Source organism: Macrobrachium rosenbergii, chromosome 5 (assembly GCF_040412425.1).
Source record: "Macrobrachium rosenbergii isolate ZJJX-2024 chromosome 5, ASM4041242v1, whole genome shotgun sequence".
Lineage (NCBI taxonomy): Eukaryota > Metazoa > Arthropoda > Malacostraca > Decapoda > Palaemonidae > Macrobrachium > Macrobrachium rosenbergii.
The window spans coordinates 56,762,016-56,778,045 of record NC_089745.1 but is presented as its reverse complement, the minus strand read 5'-3'; the positions used below and the strand labels follow the sequence as shown (position 1 = coordinate 56,778,045).

General features: G+C 36.9%; 1 protein-coding gene across 2 annotated transcripts in view; it reads right to left on the bottom strand.

Annotated features, from left to right (window-relative positions):
* LOC136838820 (glucose dehydrogenase [FAD, quinone]-like) overlaps positions 1-16,030 on the bottom strand; it is a 187,611-nt gene that overhangs the window by 21,023 nt on the left and 150,558 nt on the right. For both annotated transcript variants that reach the window (XM_067104437.1, XM_067104436.1), the window contains exons 3-7: positions 9,918-10,107; positions 7,728-7,862; positions 4,112-4,233; positions 3,562-3,735; positions 3,019-3,172 (exon numbers count right to left, since the gene is read on the bottom strand). In XM_067104437.1, coding sequence (XP_066960538.1) covers positions 3,019-3,172; positions 3,562-3,735; positions 4,112-4,233; positions 7,728-7,862; positions 9,918-10,107 — 775 coding nt within the window. The remainder of the gene's footprint in view (positions 1-3,018; positions 3,173-3,561; positions 3,736-4,111; positions 4,234-7,727; positions 7,863-9,917; positions 10,108-16,030) is intronic.

Sequence of the window (16,030 nt, the reverse complement as noted above, 5' to 3'; positions counted from 1 at the left end):
AGGATATAAAAACGCACACGTGAAAAATACTTCTGCAATTCACATGAAAGAACAAGTAATGATAAGAGAATCAGAAAGAGCAGAAAAAACAGTTAAATAACCAGTTAATTTTTTTCGTATCAGATGCAAAATAAGTCACTTTTGTCTCTACCTTTCCTACTGACATCCACAACCACTATGATTAATATCAACAATCAATAAATTATCACTATATCTATTATCATTATTCAAAAGGGCTTCAGTGACCTGATCTTGCTAACGAAACGGAATTACTCATAAGGTCTTAAAATATATGCTGAGAGAAAGTCATATTACAAAGACACAATGTTAATCAAAATCAATGAATAGTCTTTCACAATATTTTCTTATATATATGAAAAAACACGCGTACGTACAGGTAAAGAAATTATCCATCTAGTACCAGACACACACACACACATATATGTGTGTGTATGTGTGTGGCGAAACGAATTTCATAGCATTATTTACCATCAAATTGCACAGTACATGATTTATGTAAAAAAAATATCCGATATCAGTGAGTCGGCATTCTTTTATCCGTAAAACCAATCAGGAATTGTCTGTTTCGAGACGGGATACCAGACAGCATTATTGCCAAGATTCCTCCAGTGTTGCAACTGAGACAATGGCCAAGCTGTGCTACAAAACGGAATTAAAGCGAATATGAAGAACAAAATAACCAAATATGTATACCAATGAAATTCAGCACCTGTACGTGAACTACACAGTTATGTAATAACATATTAGTATACAGATATACATCCATTTGAATTACAAGAAGACCAGAACAACTCGAGTTCAAACTTTGCAACATACATAAAATCAATTTATTAATTAGACAAAATGAGTATATTGTTATATCAAATTGTTTACAACCTATAACTAATCAATAGAGACACGGACATTTCCTAAGTAAACAGAGAAATACCATATCTCTGTATCTTTCTTTTTCCTACGGCCCACAGCACTTCATTAGTTCTACTTCCCTGTCTCTATCTCCTTCCTCATTTTTTGCTCCTCTTTACATTCATTCGGGACGTGAAAGCTGCTGCGTCAGGAATGTTGCTGCAGTGGTTGGCCTCAAGCAAAGAAACCAGGGCCCTTAGAAGACACACCTAGATGCTCTCTCTCTCTCTCTCTCTCTCTCTCTCTTATTAGCGTAAGTGGAATAGTCGTAAGTCTTCCCAGGTGCGATAAAAACTAGTGCTAACAAACTGTACGCCTACAGGTCCGATACGCTTCAGTTGCTGAAGTTTGCCAACTTGTTTGCGCGAATAACTGAGGAAGTAAAGTTTTTTACTTTAGCAACCTTGTCGAGTTTTTTTTTTTGCTTCCGGTAAAATATTAAAAAATCCATACATTCGCGCGAGCATACACACACACACACACACACACAACACACACAATACATGTACAGAAAATAATAAACATACAATTATGCGTTAGAAACCCTCATGCCAAACTAATTTTGTGTTAAGTCTTTTAAATTCCTGATGACAGTAACATAGTAACCAACAAAAACTATAAAAAAATCCAAAAAGTATAACAAAAACGCTTAAGGCTACCTACAATATATTTTCTTTCGCTAAAATAATTTACAATGGTCTAAGAAAAAAAAATATGGGAGAGTTGTATTTAGGCTATGGACCGATAAACGTCATCACGACATGCCCGGCAGAGTTGCCCTCGATGGCTTTCGCGGTCAGGGCAACATTTTAGCGATTATAGTCCCCTTTTTTCCCTTCTATGCCCCGACACGCGTAACTTACTTTCTACTTCAAGATTCTAACGCCTGTGTCGTAGCAGCGAGGATGTTTGTCTTTAGAGTTACCAATTGCAGTTTTCTCTTCGGAATATTCACCCTGAAAGTTCATTTGGGGCATTATCAGTCTGGAGTTTTGGGGCCATCTTTTTGGTTCTCTCTCATACATTTCGTTTTTCTTCAATTACGTCCTATTTACTTTTCATTCATTCTTCATTTTCTCTGTAATTTCACGCATTTTCCACAGCCATCTTCCTGTTTTGGAGAAACTCCTTACAATCCCCTTGCCATGTCTGTGAAGCCTTCCCAGGTAAATGACCACATTCTCGAAAAATCCCACCAAGCGGAAGAAAGGGGAATTTTCTCACCTTTGGCCCAGGTAAAGATCCATTACACAGCAATATCTAGCACAGCGACTCAAGTGGTTAAAATTAAACATTTCTTGCGTCGGAACGGCCCATTAAAAATGCTATAGGATTTGGGATATTTTCGTGACCAGATGTTAGAATAAAATCTTGTTAAAATGAAAACTAATATTGTATATAAAGATGTGGGAATCGTCGAGAAATTTCGAACGCAGCTAATCTAAAGTTTACAGAAAAAAGGAATTTTAAATGACAAAATAAGAACGGTTTAAATAAACCCTTGCAAGTTACGATAATGAACATTAATTATAATTTTATTTGTAAATAAATGAGACGAAATAACATGCTGAATATAGGGATCTGACAGACACGAAAGGGAAAAGAACGATAGAGTCAAGTGCACGTCGAGGAGGAAAGGGCAAAAATAGACAATCAATAAGAGCAAAAAGAGAAAGAAGAAGGCAAGCAACTGTCAAAGCGCAACGTTTTCTCCCTTCTCAATATTCAAGTGCTTTTGCTTGCCGCACTTACCTACTTTGGAGCTGCAGCACAGTTTCACCGGATCTAACTTGGGATGGAGGATGTAAGGAGCAGTCTCTCTCTCTCTCTCTCTCTCTCTCTCTCTCTCTCTCTCTCTCTCAGCATCGAGGATGTATGAGGAATTCTCACTCTTTCACCCGGATAATGGATGTAATGAGCATTATCTCTCTCTCTCTCTCTCTCTCTCTCTCTCTCTCTCTCTCTCTCTCTCTCTCTCTCTCTCTATCAGATGGGGGATTTTAATACTCTCTCTCTCTCTCTCTCTCTCTCTCTCTCTCTCTCTCTCTCCTGTGTTTTTAGTCGAGGATCATAACGAGGAACAGAACTCACCTGAGCCAAACATGGCGTATTTGAGAACGGAGGGTAAGTTTTCGTAACGCGTTTGCACCAGAGACACCTGGTCCTCGATTAAGAAGACAAGTCCGCCCGTGCCGATGTGATCCTGCAAGTTGTGGCCCACTGGAAGGTCCTGTAGCAGTGGGATCTGCAACGTGAATGCGAACGCCATTTCAACTTAACTGAAGAATTACCGTAGGACTAAAAGTCAAGTGGGGATAACAGAAAACTTCTCATTTTCGTCATAATTTTTTAAAATTCAAAGATGTCCATTTATACACACACAACTATATATATATATATATATATATATATATATATATATATATATATATATATATATATATATATATATATATATATGTGTGTGTGTGTGTGTGTGTGTTTTATAACTTCGGATATTTTCGTTTAATATACGCTGTTGGAACATGGTTTGTTTGCGTCCCCCCCCGCAACAAAAAGAAAGATATATCCACTCGTAAAAGCTCCCCCAAAAATTCTCCCACTTCCAGACACATAAGGACCCCAAATTCTTACCCCCAGTGGAACCAGTTGCTTCTTGGGTCCGATTCCCGACAGCATGAGTAACTGGGGGGAGTTGATAGCACCACCAGACAGAATGATTTCCTTCCTGGCTAAGACGACGTGCGCTCTGCCGTGCCTCACGAACTTGACGCCGTAGGCTCTTTTTGATACGGGGTCGATCAAGATCTGGAAAATAAATATGATGTAGTCCGTTTTTTATGAAGATTATTACAACAACTAGTCACGGGCATATTTTCAATAAATACGATTAAAAAATCAGTCTGTAATTCACGAAGGATTTAACTGTAAACTTGATCGGAAACTATCGAGACTTACTGTGATAAAAAAGTTAAATACTGTAACTGATATCTTATGCTACGTAATGATACTTATATTTTACAACCAAAAGAGAAGGCAATAACATTCCCTCAAAAATAATAATTTCATCATACAAAATCACAGATAAATGACATTTATTTAAAGCAAAAAAAAAAAAAAATAAATAAATAAATAAATAAACAAATAAGATGACACAGATAACCAATAAATGGAGGAAACGGACCTTGGTAACAAATGAGTGCATGGCGACGTGAAGATTCTGCCTCAGACGGACGGGCCTAATGAAGGCCTTACTGGTGGAGCATCTGGATCCCCTGCGGATGGTTCCTTGGGGGATCATGAATCCTGAGGGTGGAAAGAGTAGGAAACAAATTATTGCTATTATAATACTCAATGGCAGATGTAGAAAACATAAAACAACTAATACCGGATTTAGAGAAAAGGAAATAACTATAATTCATTTTGGCTTCTGCATCTTCGGAATAGCCGAAAGTCATTTATACTATTATTTCAGAAACTAAAATAGTGGCAAACATAACTTCGCCGGTAATACAAATCATTATTAACGTTATAGTTTTTCTTTTCAAAAATAGTTTTCCCGTGAAGGGGTGGCTTTTAAGAAATAAAATATAAATGTAAAAATATAAATGATAAAGCAAAGACTATGAGGTTATTTCTTACTATGTAATTACAAAATTTATCTGCTTACAACTATCATACCCCTCAATTAACATTTCAATCACATCTTAAAACATGAGATTTATTTACCAACTCAATGTTTTCTGGAAAGGATTCGCACCTTTAGCTATCCTTCAATATAATTGCATGAGGTATGTAAAAGTTGTACACTGTATGCATTAACTGTAGTCTGTATTCATACAAGTACCTTATTTATACATACAGATTAATTACAACTTCGTCTCTGAAATACGCGACTGCTATTTCCGAGGTCCAAATGTCAAAATAACTACGGCAGTCAAGCAATAATATGTATGTGAACAATAGCTTCAACATAGCACAATGTACAAAATAATTTCAAGCTCAAACGTTGAGCATAAATAAGTTTATCTTAAAGAACTGCTGAATATACAGTATATCTTGAAATTTTCTGTCATCAGTCGGTTTAATTCTTAAAGAGTGCTCGTTCGTGTGTGTGTGTGTGTGTGTGTGTGTGTGTGTGTGTGTGTGTGTGTGTGTGTGTGTGTGTGTGTGTGTGTAAAGGAGAGAAAAACATTAAGAGTAAGGCTTCTTAGCTTAAAGCTTCCTACAACTTAAAATCAACCGCCTAAGAACATCGGCAAGACAGCTATCGGTATCCGAGACTCGTATCATGACCACATCAGTTATCAGCAGCTTGTATCAAAATCCCTTACACCCCTGACTTATGCTGAAGGCTCTCCAGGAATCCGACCTAATAAGAAAAACCGGAATAGGTACCTGGCTAAAAGAAAGTAAAGCCAGTTGATGGAGAGGTTCGATAGGAAAATATAACACGCAATGGAATGATTATACGACACGCCTTACTATAGACAAATACTACAGAGAGAGAGAGAGAGAGAGAGAGAGAGAGAGAGAGAGAGAGAGAGAGAGAGAGAGAGAGAGAGAGAGAACTTAACATTATAGCTATCAACTTCTATTGAGAGAGAGAGAGAGAGAGAGAGAGAGAGAGAGAGAGAGAGAGAGAGAGAGAGAGAGAGAACATTATAGCTATTAACTTTTGTTGAGAGAGAGAGAGAGAGAGAGAGAGAGAGAGAGAGAGAGAGAACATTATAGCAATCAACTTCTTTTGAGAGAGAGAGAGAGAGAGAACATTATAGCAATCAACTACTTTTGAGAGAGAGACAGAGAACATTATAGCTATTAACTTGTGTTGAGAGAGAGAGAGAGAGAGAGAGAGAGAGAGAGAGAGAGAGAGAGAGAGAGAGAGAGAGAGAGAGAGAGAGAGAGATAGAGAGAGAGAGAGAGAGAGAGAGAAATGGCTAAAAGGTAATAATAACAGCTTTTGGTGAAGCGTATGATTTGCAGCAAGACACCGGAGCCGGAAGTGAAACAAACCGCTAAGAAATCGATGAAACCGGCTTTTCATTTTGGCTCGTATGTTTTGTTTGTTTCATTCATCTGGAAATGCTAAGGAATTCCGTTGCCTACTGCATCTTGACAGTTGGCAGTAACAAAATATTTCTATTTCTAAAGCCAAAACCTTAAGTCTCTATCTGGTAATTGGGTTTTCAATGCAAACAGAGCATTTTAATTTCCACGTAGATTTAATCATTCTTCATCCTGTTGTTTAAAGTCAAGAACAGACATAGAAAATAAGATTTTCAATCTTGTACATCTGACATAATTATCATTCCTTAATTAGGAGTGTTCGACCACAACAGGAATTCATGATAACATCTTGAAGTTTAATACTCACAACAGTCATAAAAAAGGTAACTACAAAATTACTTTACTAAAGCTCATTTTATGCTTTACATACACTGACGTGAAAAAAATAACAATTTATAGGGAAACAGAACAGATGTGACTGCCACATTTACAACTTTTCATTTTTTTCTGATAATTATCTTAAACGAACCTTGGAAGAGAAGAGATATGAGAGGGAGATAATGAGATTTCTTTTTCGTGCAATATATTCAAACATATAAGATACTACGGTTAATTTCTTCCTAAGAATAATGACAGTGTTATATTAGTCGATATAGACTACTTACTTATGTTCCCCCGTCAGCATAAGGAAGGAATATTGTAAATTAATATCTTTATTTGTTATAAAGATAAGATATAACAGATAATCTGTTAATTCTTTCCGAAATATGGATTTACAAAAAAATAAAATTTGTTAAACAGGAACTGCAAATATTTATTTGGTTACACTAGTAGACAAAACAATTAGAAGTTCGTAAAAAAAATTGAATATAAACCTTAGGAAGCACACATGAGTAGTAAAACATTTAATTTGATTAATTATTTCATTTTGATAAAATTTTAAAGCTATAGTCCGTTGCATAGCAGAACTTTCTGTAAAAGATAACATGAAATAAGCTTGAACTTTTCAGAGTTAGGATGAGTTGAATTAAAACCCATACTTGGAAACATTACATTAAAAATAACATTACACAAAAACCAAGAACAGTTACATCTTTCGAGCAATTTTAACTGCTAAACCACTTTCACAGCCGCCATTTTCTCGTCGTCTTCAACTCGATGCGTATCTTTTCCATTTCCCAAAACTATTTCTCCCAACTTCATGTCCAAATCCCTCGGAATGAAATCTTTCTAACCAATGATTCCTGATAAGTTATCATTTCGATATGCAATAAACAATACCGATCTTCCCTCCTTCTACAGTTATCATTCCTTTTTATCGTTTGTTCCACTCTTTTCTCTCACTCTTGCCACTCCGCTTTTCATTTGTCTTTTTCTCCATCCCATGCATATTACGTCCTGTCTGTTGTTCGTTTTGATCCCTCTAAGTAAATTCTTGCTTCCCCCCGGCAAGGTAATATCCCTTCCACTATATTACCGCTTTCAGTCATTTTCTGCAACGTCATCTTACACTCTCGCACTTAAAGTCAAACCTTTAACGATTCTTCCTTAAATAAAAGCCCATCTCTAGAATTTCGATTTCCAACTATTTTCTGTAATGGTCTCTTAAACTTGTATATTCGACAATTCTGTATATTATAACATCTAACACGTACAACTACAGTGTTATCTTTCAGACCTCTCTCAACATTCAGACCCTCCCTTACACTCCAACAATTAGCCCCCCTATCTTATATCACGAGAGTCAGCCAGCCCCTCCTCTTCCAAACTCTATGCAGAGCGCAACTCACCTGTCTGGAATTCGGCATTGTAGTCCCTGTTTTCGTAACCCAGTTCAATGCCTCCCTCGATGAAGGCCGTTGCTAACGGTGTCCTCCAAGGGGCCTCCTGCACCGTCAAGTAACCTCCTATGCTGTGGTATTTCACTGGAATGGGCGAAAAGAAGGTGTGTAAGATTGTGGGTTATTCATGTATAAGGAAAATACGTCGTTATACACGTGAGACAAATATAATAAATAACACTGATTTCGTATGTACCCGCATATCTTTGTAGGAACAAGGCATCATTTGTTTTATGTTATGCATACACGTATATACCACATCAATACAGAGATGTTACTGTTGTGTACAATCATACATAAATACAAAAAAAAGCAAAAAATTAAACCTGTCTCAGCAAGAAAAAAAAATTATTAAGAAATGAAAATTACCATTATCTTGCAAATGAACGAGGGTTCATACAAACAAAGCCCTTCTAAAAAAGGCACATCAGCATAACCTTGAACACCAAGAAACAAGCAGCGACTACTTTTCATCATTAACCTTTCAGCACAGGAATGGAAAAAAAAAAAAAAAAAAGCCACCGTGGGAATCCAACAGCTAGGAACCTCTTAATAAGGTTACATTCATGATCCAGATAAACCCAAAAAGAAGAGATGAATTACTCCAGATACTCTTGATCTGGTTCACAAATCGGCGACCTTCGCCATACGAAGCGTGCTTTCTCCTGGCAAATTTCTTGCCTCGCCGCTCCTCGCTCTTGCGTGGAAAATCATCCTTCACAATGTCGATGTTTCGCTCAGCGTGAACGAAGTGACCAAACTCAATCAATTATTCAGATTTTCTTGAATTCGTGTTCGTGTGTCGTTCGCTACTGAATGTTTACTTTTAATTTCGATCATCAATGCCCTTTAATGCTCTTCCAGTCGGGATTAATTTAGATTATTTAATGATCGGGTAATTCTACTGTAATACAAACTGTACCAGGTAACAAATAAAACACTGCTGCAAATAATGTCTCTCTTGGTGATCGATTCATGATATGAATGGCATTGTTTTATATATACACAACTAACCCGTTAAATTGAATTAGAAATGATACACTGAAAACAAATCACCATTATTCTGCAATTAATCTACAATGCATAACGATATGTAAATAAAGAGGAGATCTACAAGAAACTGAATAATTATTATTTGCAGAACCTGGACAATCGTTTCAATATTATAAGTTTTCATAACGTACTGACATATTTTAACCAGCGTGATTTTTGCAGTGCGCCGAAAGAAAAAAATGGCACCACATCAAAGAATACCTAACAAGATATGTATGTTAGTCATTGAATGTGAAGCAAATTCGAGTATCACTAAATTATTAATACTGATAATACCCCCTAGCGTCATACGAAAAATCCATTACAATACAAGAAGTAGCAAAAAGCGAATTACATACGATTACATGTGACAATTTTTGTAGTAGTTGCCTCAACATCCTTATCACTTAAACAACAAACAGTAAAAAGTAAACAAGTCAAAAACATATACAAAAGTTCCCACAAACAAACCAAGCTCATATCAAACAAATATAAAAAAATTAAGAAGAAAAAACTGAAATGAAAAAGAAAGACCTTCCTCTTCTTCATTCACGGCCTGAATACCTATTCCCTTCCTGTTCATATTTTCTACTCGCGAACATTGCTCCTCCTTTTTCCTCGACTGTTGCACCTACCAACCACACCCTCTTGTGCAGCGTTCCTCTGACCTCTCTCCGGTCAAGTTCTCAGGAATTCATTCATTTAATCTCACTTCTTACGCTCCTTATACCTCCTTCTTCAAGTTTCACTTATTTATTTTGTAAACTCTAGAAAAATGTTCGCTCTGAATCCAGTCTAAAAACAAAAAAGTTCCATCCCCTCGTTTTATTTACTGAAAAAAATAAACTACTCCATGTTGAAGGTTTTAAGCACTCTTTAATTCTTACTTCAAACTTTCTCATATAAGTACACAGCAGTCCATATTTCCTCCTTTAATATAATTCCTACTCCTTAAGTAACTGTACTCTCACCACTTATTTACTCTTTCATTATTTCCCCTTGCAACAAAAGCACTCAAATCCCCTCGCCTCTGAACGCAGACGTCAACGCCTTCCAGACTCCCTTAACCACTACAGTCACTACTGAAAAGGAAACGGAGTCACTCACCATTCCTGGCAATGTAAGGATTCCTGTTATCCTCCGATTTCTTGAAATAGTATAGGATATCGTCGTAGGCCCATCCGTAATTGCCAACATCTGCCCAGTGGTCGTAGTCCTTCCTGTTGCCGCGAACGTACAGCATGTAATTCAAGACGGACGAGCCGCCCATTACCTTACCTCGGGGCCAGTTACACCTCTGCAATTGAAGAGACAAATAAAAATATTACTTAAAATGAAAACGACTGCCAAATCAGTTCCGGGGGAAATGGGGTAAAATTGGTCTTTTTATATATACGATTCAAAACGTTCAAGCCCAAGTATATAAAGTGAACATTGTTGTGCACTTTTTAAAGACCACTTTTTTATATATATATTGGTGTAAAATGGAACAAAAGAAAAGAACCGCAACAGCAATTATCGTTCCGTGCACAAGAAAAGAAGTAAAGAATACAATGAAAGGGTATAAATGACATCCGGGATTCCGGAACTGCTACGGCATGAATGGATTCGGTTGTAACCATGAATTACTCACCCACTTTGCAGTTGAGAGAGAGAGAGAGAGAGAGAGAGAGAGAGAGAGAGAGAGAGAGAGAGAGAGAGAGAGAGAACATCTTTAGCTGCGTGCTGAGAATACAATTCTAATTCTGAATTTATTCCTAAGTGCTCACAGAGATTATCCGGTAAGGTAAATCGGATTCAGTGTGGATGAAGAAAAGCAAACCCATATATAGGCCAGAAACACAAGGGCCTAACGGCTTAATTAGCCGTAACGCTAATTTAAAGGGTTCCCCAGAGAGAGAAGGAGAGAGCTATTTTACTGTAAAGGAATGTTACAGACTCACAGCCCCATCGGAGTTGTCACTTCGCACATAAATAAAACCAAGGTATAGATATTATGGATTACTCTCTCTTCACACAATATATATATATATATATATATATATATATATATATATATATATATATATATATATATATATATATACAGTACATATATTCATATATATAATATATTACATATGTATATGAAATATATATATTATGTATATATATACAGTACATATATTCAATATATAATATATTACATATGTATATGAATATATATATATATATATATATATATATATATATATATATATATATATATATATATATATATACATATACATATACACATATACGTATATATGTACACATATATATACTCATCCCATTCACAGATACTGAAGAACCACATAAAATTATTACCATTCCAACCAAAATTCCTTTTTTATTTTCCTTACGCAACCGGGCCTGTCGGCAATAGAACTCCACCATCCAAAACATTCCATTTCACAAGATCCGGAATGTGCATCAAAGATTTCGAAAGGGCGGCCCGTGGGGGCCCTGAGAGGTCCACACTTTCATCCAAGGGGACATAATCGCCGTCCTCTGCTCATCCAGCTCGGGCGGAACGGGACGGAATTCCGATCGGTGACAAGGTTCGCGTCATTCACGAAATCTGCCACATGCGGGCTATGTGTAAACGTGCTTTTTATATTAAGATGTCAGCATGACTTGCTTGTTTCTCTCTCTTCCTCTGTTTTCTAACTAAACCAGCCTTTTTCTTGCAAGGGAGCATCTACAAATGTTACAACGGTCTGTTTACATTCACTCATCTATAAAAAAATTTTCAGCCTTAGGTAGGATGGATCATCGCACTCCTTACTGTACAAGAAACAGTTCTGTAAAATAACAGAATGAATCTAAATGGTAACAATGATACTAATCATAACACGTGTCAGTGGAGAGGGACTGTCTCTTATATGTCGAAGAGAGAGCTCAAGAATGTCAAGAATTCAATACTCTTAAGAATACGCCATGATTACATAAAATCCGATTAAAATACTCTCATGACTCGTAAGGGTTTTTATTCTTCAAGCTCTGGAGAGAGAGAGAGAGAGAGAGAGAGAGAGAGAGAGAGAGAGAGAGAGAGAGAGAGAGAGAGAGAGAGAGCACCGACTATTACTCATAAGGAAAATTAAAAAAAGGCAATATAAGACATAAACAAACGTCTCATAAGACACATCTATAAAACATAAGTAATGAATATATATAAAATCATATACAGCCAGGTAACGTTAGCACCTGTCAAACCAGGTCTTAAAAGAAAGCAAGAGAGGGACATTCTAATGTAATGGCACATGATGAGACAGTAGGATGAAGGATTGGTCCCCTTGCCTTGGGGAGACACTTGATAGTAGTAGGGGGTGCGTGGGGGGGAGGTCGAAAACAGAAGGGCTTTCCCTCCTTCAGGGTAACAAGACCAAGGGCAGGGGTTAAAGATGGATACTGAGCACACATAATAAGTGGAAGAATAACAGCGTATATAGAATAATTGAGCCACAGGGGGAAAGGGTGGAACGTGGGGGATGGGACCCACGTCTACTAACGTATGGTTGGTGAGAAGGAGGAGGAGGAGGAGGAGGAGGAGGAGGAGGAGAAGGCGGGAGTGAAAACAAATGAATGAATGGAATGTAGATAGGCCATTGCATCGTTTTTCCTTATCTCATAATAAAACAATCGGGACGGGCTAAAAGTTTTTGCAGGGTTCTTCAAGAGTGAAACTTATCTCCCTAAGTGCTGAAGAACATGGTCCTTAAACACAGAGAGAGAGAGAGAGAGAGAGAGAGAGAGAGAGAGAGAGAGAGAGAGAGAGAGAGAGACTTGATCACAACTACGGCATCAAAACTGAAAGGGTGGGTCTGAATGTACTCTGCATCCGTCCATCCGGACGCGAAATACATGCGTAACAGGAGGCGCCATCGCGACGAAAGGAATAAAACTGATGACGTAACGACACCCGAAAGTTATAGGAAAACCATAGAAACCCCTGAACAGGTTAACTGTAGTAGAAAAAAACCTTTTGGAAAGCTATGACTCTGAATATTTTGAACTTTGAAGTCTCAAATGAAAATGTTTTTATTAATGGAAAAGGGGAAAATTGTGTCAAGATACAGAATAAAGTACATTCCATGTGTGTTGTTCAAGAGAAAAATGTAGTGCTTGTGCGCACAAAACTTGCGTGCTCGCAAGTATGTTCTTCTAAAGGAAAGATTTAGGATAACCAGTTAGGTAGAGTTGCTTCGAGATACCGAGAGAAATATTTGTTAAGATGAACGTAAGCACAGAGAGAGAGAGAGAGAGAGAGAGAGAGAGAGAGAGAGAGAGAGAGATTCAGTAAGACAGATTAGCGTAAAGGGAGCAGAGAGAGAGAGAGAGAGAGAGAGAGATTAAGTAAGATAGATTAGCGTCAAGGGAGGAGAGAGAGAGAGAGAGAGAGAGAGAGAGAGAGAGAGAGAGAGAGAGAGAGAGAGAAAGTCGCCCCGAATGAATGAGGAACGCGAAAAGGTATTATCTTAACCTACTCTGCAAACCAGAGAACGCTATCTGGGCTCCGCTTAACCTCCAATTCTAATTTAAAGGCCAATTGTGCTCATTAACACGCAGAAAATGCCCAATTACGATTAACGGCGATATATATACATATATATATATATACATACATACATATATATATATATATATATATATATATATATATATATATATATATATATATATATATATATATATATATATATATATATATATATATATATAATATAATAAACTAAACTATGATGACACCATCATAATCAACATAAAACAAGGGCTACGAATAATTAACAATAAGCATCAAAATGGAAAACTTTTCAATAACCATTTTATTACTATTATTTTCATTACCATAATTACAATTAGCTATAGTTCCTACTGACAAAGTAATCATAGCTAGTATTGTATGTCTATGATATTAAACAAATTGACGACATGAAAAATGAGATTAAAATAGTAACAATAATAATAATAATAATAATAATAATAAAATAATAATAATAATAATAATAATAATAATAATAATAATAATAATAATAATAATAACAATAATAATAATTACAACACACTCGAAGATAAATCCAAATTTTCTTCTGACATGTTCAGACAGACGAACCTTAACTAAGATATAATGCCTGACATATTTCGTAGTAAGTGTACTACCTACTAGTATCAAACTAAGCCGATTAAACAATATCAAAAGGAAACGGTTAACTTCGAATGTAGTGACCCAGTATATTTTCGTACTCCTTAGCAACAAAACCAGTGGTGGCATTAGCAGTGCTTTATTACAAAAGATACAAAAAAGTAAAAGCGGCGAGAACAAGTGGACCCGTTGGAGCTCTTGGAGGAAAAGCGGAGAAAGACCCGGGTCATTAAAATGTCCGCAGAATACTTGAGTACTATTCGTACCCAAATCTGATGGGAATGGCATATCGTGGGCCCTTGCTCGGGTCGAGCTACGAGAGAGAGAGAGAGAGAGTTCAAAACAATTTTCGTCTTCAAAACAATTTCCGTCTTTTTTATTTAGCACTGGATACAGGGCAATAATCGTGAATTGGTTAGACCGTTTAGTTTTTACCGCCGTAAATGTTGTTACAAAAAAGTCTTAAAACACCATTCCACAAGTAATTCAGATATTTATGTGACAAGACACACACACACAATCAATATCTCTCTCTCTCTCTTTCTCTCTCTCTCTCGTGCCAGAGACAAGCAAACAACATTATACTTACTCGTGCCTAGGATTTAATTATTACAAATGAATTCGTAAGATCTCCATTTCAAATAAAAGCCGGCCAAACAAAAAAGGGAAAAGAAAACCCAGGGTTTGCATTCCTTCTTCGATGTCGTCGAGTCTACCTCGAGGCTTTCGTAGTAATATGACGAATGGAGAAACTACTTTAATTACAGGTTACAGGTAAACTGTTGTGCCACTGGGGGTAGGGGGAGGGCGAGTGAAAAGGGAGGGAGGTAAGAAAATAAATGATAAACGAATAAGAAAAGAAAGGAGTGTTGGACAGTAGGTAGAAGCTAAAAAGTGAAAAAGTGAGGAAGGAGAATATTAAGAGAAAATGGCTCATATGGAAGAGAGAGAGAGAGAGAGAGAGAGAGAGAGAGAGAGAGAGAGAGAGAGAGAGAGAGAGAGATCGTTATCATTTATTCAAGTAATTCACCAGTGACAGTTGAAATGAACAAAGAAGTAGAGAACTGGAAAAAGAGGACAGATAGGAAAGGAGTAATGCAGAATGGAAGTGAATACGAGAAAAGGACAGAAAGACGAAAAAATATATAACAACCTAAAAGTCGAGAAAAAATACCAAAAATAAACTGGAAAGCGAGCAGGGTGAAAGAACACAAATATTGGAAAGTAGAAAATCGTAAAAAGTAAACAGGATACAAAGGCATGACAAGTAAATGCACAAGGAATGTGGAGAAGAATCAATAATATAAAAATAACACAAGAAGCAGAAGAAGAATATGATGTGTTAATTGAAACGAATAAGTGCACACAAGAAAAGAAAATGATGGGTACACAGGAAAAGAAAAAGTTAAACTCTCACAAAAGAAGACTGAAGGATATTAAAATATCTTTGAGGACACAGTCCAGAAATAAAAACGAGAGAGAGAGAGAGAGAGAGAGAGAGAGAGAGAGAGAGAGAGAGAGAGAGAGAGAGAGAATGAAAAACTCAGATGGAAACGTGATAAACCCAACCAGGCCAGACAAACGACGAAATCTGACTAAACGCGCTGAATCCTGCACACATATCACACACATAAAAGGCAGACCGAGCCAAAGAATCGCCTAACTGAAGGCAGCACCACTATGAACAAACAACAAACAAGTAAATCCAAGAGATTTCTACAGCATGTGGCAGAGCGGAAGAAACGAAGAAGGTGAAGAAGAAAAAAGAAAACAGCAGCAACAGCTGACCTTCTCTTTTAAGCTCTCACTTCGATTTGCACACTGGCTGGCGATGAGGAATCACTCAACGGGATTACGTAGTTTTCCTGCAAACTTTCCTAGAATTCCTGCGTATTATATTTTTAACTACTGAATCTTTGATGAACAGTTTGTGCAGAACGCTTCCACACCAACTAGCTGCTTAAAACACCTATACATAGGCTTACTAGCACGTATTGAGTATAATACACGCGCGCGCGCACACTGTCATTAACTCTTGTCTTACATACATACATAC